Source organism: Vombatus ursinus, unplaced genomic scaffold (assembly GCF_900497805.2).
Source record: "Vombatus ursinus unplaced genomic scaffold, bare-nosed wombat genome assembly UNPS02009062.1, whole genome shotgun sequence".
Taxonomy (NCBI): domain Eukaryota; kingdom Metazoa; phylum Chordata; class Mammalia; order Diprotodontia; family Vombatidae; genus Vombatus; species Vombatus ursinus.
In genome coordinates, this window is record NW_020948840.1 from 18,205,954 (window position 1) to 18,215,124 (window position 9,171).

A 9,171-nucleotide genomic window follows, 5' to 3' on the forward strand; every position below is an offset into this window, starting at 1 on the left:
TTAGATTGGGAGAGAAGCTCTACTTGAGGTAGCCCCTAATGTTTGAGGTGTTTAGAAATGGAGGGGCCTAAATTATGGATTGCATGGGCAGAAACAGGCTCACACTGGCTTTTGAAGGCTGGAAATTTTTTTTTTTTTTTTGGTGAGGGCAATTGGGGTTAAGTGACTTGCCCAGAGTCACACAGCTGCCGAGTGTTATGTATCTAAGGCTGGATTTGAACTCAGGTCCTCCAGACTCCAGGGCCAGTGCTCTATCCACTGCACCACCTAGATGCCCCAAGGCTGGAAATTTTTATATTGGGGTAGGTCCATGCCATCACCTGCTTTAGGATTGACAGATTCCCGAGGTCTAGAGAGGACAAGGTGTCAGAGCAGTGAGCCTAGTGCCTTCTTTCACCAAAAGCAATAGTTCTTACCGCTTGCAGCTTCTCAGTCAGCTCCCGGCGTCGATTACGGCACTTGGCCGCTGCCAGCTTGTTTCGCTCTCTCCTAATTCTTCTCTTCTCTTCTTCTTCAGGAGACAGCTAGATGTGTGGACAGAGAGAAGAGAAGAAAATAAAGAAGTGATGAATGATAAGAACTGGGATGATCTCCAGATTGTTTTTTTCAGAAGGCAATATTTAAAACCAGATAGAAACCAGGAGAAGTTGCATAGGAAGGAAGCCAGACCAGAGTTCAACAGGGAGAAGTGTTTGACTTGAGACCACAGTTCAGGACTCTTTCACAGCTAGGAGTGAGTAGTTCACTAGATACACATGAAGAAGGAGATGCCCGGCACTGAAGAAGAGAACAGGGTCTGTCCTTTCTGAGGCAGAAAGGGAACCTGGGATTTGCCAGACCAGGTGAGATGACATATTTTGTCATGTCAGGCCCTGATGCTTTGCCAAGAACAAAGAGTCAAAGCTAGGAATGCATCCTGGAGAGATTTCCACTCATTGCCTGGCCTGACCCCACCTGCACAAGCAGCTTCTTCCAAACTCTAACTAATTATCCCTCCCAGCACCCATGTCCCCATGCCAGATTCATTATCCCCATTTGGCAGATGAGAAACCCAGCCCTAGAACCCCTGGAGGAGCAAGAACAACACAAGGAATCTCTCCTGGTTCCACTGGGGTCCAAAACATGGGGCATATATCAGGACAGTTACCTTGTGACCTTCCTTAGACCTTCACTTGAGAGGATCTGTCACATGCTCTGGGAGAAAGTCCTGGATGTGTATGATTCAACTCAAATGAGGCTACAGGGGACAGTGGGAAAACAGCCCTGGATTTGGAGTCAGAGGCAATGAGTTCTAATTCTTACCTTTGTCCCTTACTACCTCTGACCTTGGGAAATCCACAACCTGTCTAGGCCTCAGTCTCCTCAACTGTAAAATGGAAGAGTTGAATTTCATGGTCTCTGCAGTCCTTTCCAGCAGTAGATCTATGATTCCATTATTGCATACCTATTATGTGCCCAAGGCAGCTAGGTGGTGAAGTGGACAGGGCACTATGCCTGGAGTCAGGAAGGCTCATCTTCCTGAGTTCAAATCTGGCCTCAGATACTTACTAGCTGTGTGACCTTGGGCAAGTCACTCAACCCTGTTTGCCTCAGTTTCCTCATCTGTAAAAATGAGCTTGAAAAGGAACTGGCAAATCACTCTAGTATCTCTTGCCAAGAAAACCCCAAATGGGGTCACAATGAGTTGGACGTGACTAAACAGCTTTTTCATTAATAATAATAATAATGGTAATATTAATAATAACAATAGCTTACATTTATATACTCCTTTAAGTCAACAAAATGCTTTGCATACATTATCTCACTTAATCAACAAATACTCACTGAATAAAACACTCTGCTAAGGTGCCAGGCACTGTTGCGGACGTTGCTTTAAAGGAATGTGGCCACAACTTAGTGACCGCTAAGGACCTGAATCATCCTCACTGGGCACTGGATGTATGAGACTGCTGCCCTACCCCAGGAAGCAGCTGGCATTCTGGTCAAAGGATGTAGTGTAGCATCCATTCCGACAGCTGTCCCATCAGAAGGTAAACTCCTTAGACAGCTAATGAAGAAGCATCCCTCCACTTTGCAAAAAGAAGTGGGTAAACCACAAAAGCAGAGTCATGTATACACTATCAGACATTCAAACTGTTTTTCTTCATTATGACAAAGGGTTCAATGGGAGGATGGGAGGAGAACATTTATAGAAATGATAATGATGTAAACACAAAAGCATTCAATAGCCCTTCAGTTGTTGTTTTTGTTAAGAATGCAAGCTCCTGGGGCAGCTAAGTGGAACAGTGGATACAGCACTGGCCCTGGAGTCAGGAGGACCTGAGTTCAAATTCGGCCTCAGACACATAAACACTCACTAGCTGTGTGACCCTAGGTAAGTCACTTAACCCCATTGCCTAGGCAAAAAAAAAAAAAAAAGAATGCAAGCTCCTTGAGGGCAGGGAATTCATTTTGACTCTGTATTCCCAGAACCTACCTAGTACAGGACTTTGCACATACTTGGTGCTTCGTAAATACTTGTTGGTTGCCTGACCAAGCTGAATTGAACATCTGGCTCAAGGCTCAGTTCCCTGATAGTTCAGGAGAATAAAAAAGAAAAAAAAAGAAAAGACTGTGTTATAGTCCCCACAGCTGTCTGGATTCTTCATTCCACAGTCCTCTTCAATAAGACTTACCAATGCATCAGAAGACATAGCTAGCTAACCCTAAACCTCATGACCCCATACAAACAATTCAATCCAGCAGACATTTAATGGGCACTACTATGTGCCAAGCACCGCAGTGGGCACTGAAGAATTGGACAAAGGCAATCCTGCCTCTGTTCCAAAGAAGCTTACATTCTACTGCACAGTCTGTGATCTATGTCCATGACCCTGTCATCCTCACTCGGGCTGAGACCCTCGAAGACCCAGCACTGATGGCCCTCGCCTGCATCCCCCTACCTCCAAGTCAAAAATATCTCCAAGAAAATATGTGAGGCCATTGCCTGGACTCGAAGGCCCTCTGCAGGTACAGAGGAAGGTGAAGAGGGAGCAAAGCACACAGTGTGAAGAGGGGAGGAGAGACAATACTAACATCGCTCCAAAGCTACACACAGAAGCGCCTGAGACCCCTTGTCTACTGCAGCCTCCTCAGATATGTAGTTTAAGTAGATGCCTGCTGACTTGACTCTCTGGCTCTCCAATTTCCCACAGGGGCAGCTAGGTGGTGTGGTGGATAGATCGCAGGCCTGAAGTCAGGAGGACCCGAGTTCAAATCCAGTCTCAGACACTTACTAGCTGTGTGACCCTGGGCAAGTCACTTAACCCTGTTTGCCTCAGTTTCCTCATCTCTAAAAATGAGTTTGAGAAGGAATTGGCAAATCACTCCAGTATCTTTGCCAAGAAAAGCCCAAATAGGGTCACCAAGAGTCAGACACGACTGAAATGACTCAACACAGCAAGCTTTGCCTAAGGGTTTGCTGTGGCTAAGCTCTGCTCCCACCCCTACTCTCCACATATACTTTTGCTTTCAGCCAAAGTAGCAAAGATTTTACGGCAAAAAAAAAAAAAAAAATCCATCCTCTAGCAGTCAATCTGACAATGAGCCTCCCCAAATAAACTGCCAATGGTATCTAACAAGAATGATGATGATACTAGTAACTGTAATAGTAATGATGCCATACACAGATCATAGGCTCACAGAGTTACAGCTAGGAGGAATCTTAGTCTTCTAATCCAATCCTCCCCTTCATTGTACAGATGAGGAAACTAAGGCCCAGAGAGGCAAAGGGATTTGCCCACAGTCACTCAGCTAGCAAGTGACCAGATATGGGTTCAAATCCTCTGACTCCCAAACCAAGACTCTTTCCATTATCCCACACTGCCTCCTCTGTATAGAGGACTTTAAAGTTTGCTATAAAGGGCCGTCATATCCATCACCTCACCTGATATCACACCAGCCCTGTCAGGCAGGCAGGACAGGTCTTATTATACCTATTTTATAGACAAAGACATTGGGGCCAAGTTGAGTCAAGTGACTTGTCAAGATGACATAATTCATAAGTGGCAGAGCAAAGTTTCAAAACCAGGTCTTCTAACTTCCATTTGGGTACTTTTTCCATATGCGGTGTGACCATTTGGAGTATTTCCTCAATCGCCATCCTTCTGGTCTCTCAAGTTCATGACCTCAGCGTTACCTTAGCCTCTTTACTCTCCATCACCCTACACACCCAAGCAGTTGCCAAATCTTGTTGATTCTATCTCCATAACATATGTTGTTCTTCTCTCTCTCAATGGACAAAGCTGCCATCTTAGTACAGGCCTTCATCACCTCTCACCTGGATTATTCCAACAACCCCTTAATTGGTGCCTCTCCTCACTCCCATCCATCCTCCATGAAGCTGCCAATGTAATTTTCCTCAAGGGCAGATCTGACTGTGTCACACTCCTAATAGTCAGCAAGCTCTAAGATTAAAAAGAAACTCTTGTCTATGACCTTTAAAGTTCTCCAAAACCTCATCCTCTAAGGACTACCCTATATGAAAACTGACCTTTTTGTTCTTCCTCCCACAATACTCTCCATCTCCTCTCTCCACACTTTATACTGACCATCTCCCACGTCGGTTGATGCACTCCCTCATCTTTGCCTCACTTCCTTGCACAGTCAGCTCACTACCGAGAACACAAAGCCTTTCCAGATCATCCAACTGCTAGTGCCCTCTGTCTCTAAACTACCTGGCAGGCATTTGATATTCATTCAATATATACTTTTTAATGGACATGTTGGTTCCCCATAGTAGAGTGTTAACCCTCCCTGAGGGCAGGGACTGTTTGATTTTTGACTTTGTGTCCCCAGCACCTAGCATAGTGCCTGGTTCATAGCAGGCACCTAATAAATGCTTGTTGATTAATTGATTAAACAAAGCCTTTTCTAGATGAGATTAGAAGACTTCCAAGGTTCTTTCTAATTCTGAGATTCTATTATGATAGTACATGGTGGGTCTAAAGTAAGGATCTGGGCCCAGGTTACAATGGGATTCTCATCACCTGGTGGGGGTATCTCCTCTGGCACTTGAATTTGGGCTGGAAAGGGCTTTGAGGAGCATCACCAAGGTCTCCAGATATTCAGTCCCAGTCTTTGCTCTGTAGAAGGTTGGCAACTTTGGGGGGTATCAGGTTGAAACAAGTTTAGCAGCAGCAGGGATGTTATTGTTATGTTCTTAATTCTTCAGTATTGGCCTTATTTAGGTACTGTACAGAAGACAGCAAACTGTTCTCACCAGATCATGTAGACACATGACCCCCTAACATGAGTTGGCCCAAAGCTTCCTAAAAGAGACTCAGAACTGTTCATCTCTTCAGGTTCTTGCAAATGCCCACCTTTCTGAGTGTGACATCAAATGAGATCATGGATACAAAAGCCCTTTACAAATTATAAAGCTGTGTGTGCATGTATATGTATATAGACACACATGTGTCTATATATACATATGACACATATACGTGTGATTATTATTACTATTAGAGAGGATTGTGGATAGTGGCAGAAGACATGAATTCAAATCCTACCTCTGACACTGGTCATGTGACCCTGGGCAAATCATTTAAACTCTCCGTACCCCTCTGAGACCATTAACTACAGAACTGTTGCCAATATATTGTGGTATAGTAGGAATTCCTGGGAGTTCCCTATACCAGTGAAATCATAGGTCTGGACCCAAATAAATTATTACTATTATTTTTATTATCATGACTAGGCACTATGTTCTTCTATGTGTTGTGTGAGCACCATCCTAGCTAAGCTTAGACAGGCTCATCACCAGACCAGACGTAGGATGAGGTTTGGGTTTTTTACCCTAGCAAGTCTCAAAGACCATCTACTAAGTAAGAGAGAAGCTGCCACCTGGTTTGGTGAAGGGATTGCCCCCACACTGATAAAACAACACACCCTTGAAATGTTCGAACACAAGCAGTCCAAAGGGACGGTATTGGTAGTATCTTCACTACCATTTCAGTTCATCCCTTCCACAAGTCCCTAGATCCTGGAAGAAGTGTGGCCCAGAGGTCTCCAGCCTGCTCCCAACCTTCCAAAACCCCAATCTTGGGAGGTGTGCAGCAAGTTGTGGGAGCTGTCAACATAGGAAGTATCCAGGGAACATGAGATCAACACTGTCAGAGCGTGTGTGTGTCAGCACTAGAGCCCTACCCACCCACATGCCGTACGCACCCTCCCCTCAGAGCCCCAGGCCTCTCGAAAAAAAGCTCCCGGAACACAGGCCGGTGCCAGACCTAGCTCCCACTGAAGTGCCCCTCCCAGGTGATGGGATCACAGGACACCAGCAGTGCAACCAGAAGGAATTTTAGTCCAACCATATAGTTCTACCCCTCCCTTTTACAGATAAAGAAACTGAGGGTCAGAGAAAGGTAACTTGCCCAAGGTCACCACGGGAATAACTAGAATTTGAACCCAGGTTCTCCGACTTCAGATTCAACATTCCTTCCATGGTGCCAGGCATGAGGGCCTGGGGATTTTATTAACGAAGCTGACTTATCCATTTCTTCCTGGTGCTTGTTATGCTTTGGGGAAAGAGAGGCTCACTGATGTTCAGGATGGAACTGCATTTCCTCCGCGGTGGATCCCCTCTCGTGCTTCCCGGGGTGATCAAGAGGGAACTGAATCCCGTGGGAGAGCCATTTACTTTGAGGCAAGGAAGCCTTATGAGATGAAATGGAATGGAAAATTGTATGGGAAAGGACAGACAGGACAGGACAGGACAGGACAGGATAGAAAAATAGAGAACACAGAGGACTCTGGAGCCAGAGAACCTGGGTTCAAATCTCACTTCAGCCTGCACACTGTTAACCTCTCTAAGCTTCAGTTTTCTCATTTGTAAAGTAAGGAGTTTGGACTACATGTCCTCTAGGATCTCTTCTGGTTCTAGACCTGTGGTCCTTGAATAGAATCACAGAGCTGTAAAGGGCCCTAGAGATCACCTGACACAACCAATAGAATGTAAGCTCCTTGAGGGCAGGGAATATTTTGTTTTTTACTTTCTATCTCCAGAACCTGGTGCCTACCAAATATTTAACAAATTCTTGCTGAAAGAAGACAATCCCCTCACTTCAAAGATGAGGAAACTGAGGCTCAAATAAGTGAAGAGGCTTGTCCAATGTCACCCACCCAGTCAGTGACAGAGCTGGGACCAGAACTCAGGGTCTCCTGACTACCAGCCCCGTGATATTTCTACTCTCCCTGATGAGTGATGGTTCTGAGTTCCTAGCTCATGATGGATCATCAGAAAATGCCTCTTGTTCCTTCCCTTCCTCTCACAAACAAATAAAAGCCTCTAGCCAGACTGCATTAGGGTGTTAGTATGAGTTAGGCATCACTCACAGAGAGGAAGCGAATGCTATTCAGCATCTTCCCGCCATGGTCCCCTGCAGCCCTAGAGAGTCAATGCCTCTCCCATGGTGCCTGACTCATCCCCGGGGTCATTTATGTCCCGGGAGAGTCTGGCTCACCAACGTCTGTAAAATCTTTTGAGGTCCGTGGAGAAAAGCACATTAATGGGAGACATTATTATGATTGCTGATCCTGAAGGGTGGCTCAATTACAAGAGACCTCATTGGAAACATCAGGGCACATAGTAAATGAAGCCTGATTAATATTAGCTGCCCTGTCTGACATGTACTGTGTTTAATCACTATAATAGATCACAGAAATACAAAAAGTCTGAGCTCAAGAGGATCGCAGGGCCACAAAGTACAATCTGAACAGGAATCCCTGCTACCACATTCCCACCCAAGTTTTCATCCAAGACTTTAAGACCTCTAATGAGAGAGAACTCACTACCTCCAAAAGCCTCCCATACACTTTTGGACAGCTCTAATTTACTTTCATTAAATTAATACCTCCCCCATTGGAACATCCCCTCTTTGCTCCTAGTTCTTCCTACTGGGGCCCAACAAGTCTACTTTTTTTTTTTTTTTGCTTTCTGGTGAGGCAATCAGGGTTAAGTGACTTGCTCAGGGTCACACAGCTAGTAAGTGTCAAGTGTCTGAGGCCAGATTTGAACTCAGGAAGAGTCATCTTCCTGACTCCAGGCCTGGCGCTCTATCCATTGCACCACCTAGTTTCCCTCCCTATAACCCTGCTGGGATACATATACGGTCTCCCAGGGAAGTACTGGTCTCTTGGGAGAAACAAACTCCGTAATTCCAAATAACACTGAAAGTATCAATGATAACGGCCAGGTGACCACTATTCCCCTCTCAATGCAAGGACAGGTTCATAAGCTGCTCAGAATGAAGAAGGCCCTAGAGCTGATCCCTCTCTAATAGGATGTTTATTAGCAGAGTGGGCATCTCAAGGAGGTGCACTAGTCTGCCAGGAGGGGATGACTGCCCTGGCCTGGCGTGCTCTGTACAAGTTAGCAGTGTCAATGCAATGTGACAGGGAACCAAACTGGGAGGCATGTGGCCAGGCTTGGAGGGAAAGATGCCTCCACTAGGGAGCAGGGCCTCCAAGGCTTTATCTCCTGGAGGTAGCATTTACACAAGCTGGCCCCCGTGTCTAGAAGGAACCCTCACCTCAGCTCTGCCTTTCAGGATCTTTTTCTTCCTCCAGGGCTTAACTCAGATGTCACCTCCTCCATGGAGCCTTTCTGAATCCCACCTTAGTTGTGGATGCTCTGTCTCACTCTATTCTAATTAATTTGCATTTATTTATCTGTGTATATGTTATATTACGTGGCTCAGCAGACAGAATGTTGGGCCTAGAGTCAAGAAGACCTGAGTTCAAATCCAGCCTCAGACACTTACTAACTGTGTGACCCTGGGCAAGTCCCTTAACCCCGCCTCTGTTTGCCTTAATCCACTGAAGCAGGAAATGGCCAACCACTCCAGTATCTTTGCCAAGAAAACCCCATGGACAGCATGGTCTGAATGACTAAACAACAAAAATATGTTATATTACCCTCAAAGAACGTAAACTTCTTGAGGGCAGCAACCGTTTCATTTTTGTCTTCATATCTCTAGTATCTAGCAGAGTACCTTGTACATTGTCAGTACTAAAAAAAATTTGTTGAATAATAATATCCCCTCATAGGTAGATAGTACTTTAGAGAGAGCTGGCAAAGCATTTTAGAGGCAGCTAGTTAGCACAGTGAATAGAGCATGGGGCCTAGGGTCA

The 9,171-nt window shown here is 45.4% G+C and overlaps 1 protein-coding gene across 4 annotated transcripts in view; it reads right to left on the bottom strand.

The window, feature by feature from the left end:
• The window catches only part of FOSL2 (FOS like 2, AP-1 transcription factor subunit), a 35,106-nt gene that overhangs the window by 9,192 nt on the left and 16,743 nt on the right, over positions 1-9,171 (bottom strand). For all 4 annotated transcript variants that reach the window (XM_027850522.1, XM_027850519.1, XM_027850520.1 and 1 more), the window contains exon 3: positions 417-524. In XM_027850522.1, the coding sequence (XP_027706323.1) occupies positions 417-524 (108 nt within the window). The remainder of the gene's footprint in view (positions 1-416; positions 525-9,171) is intronic.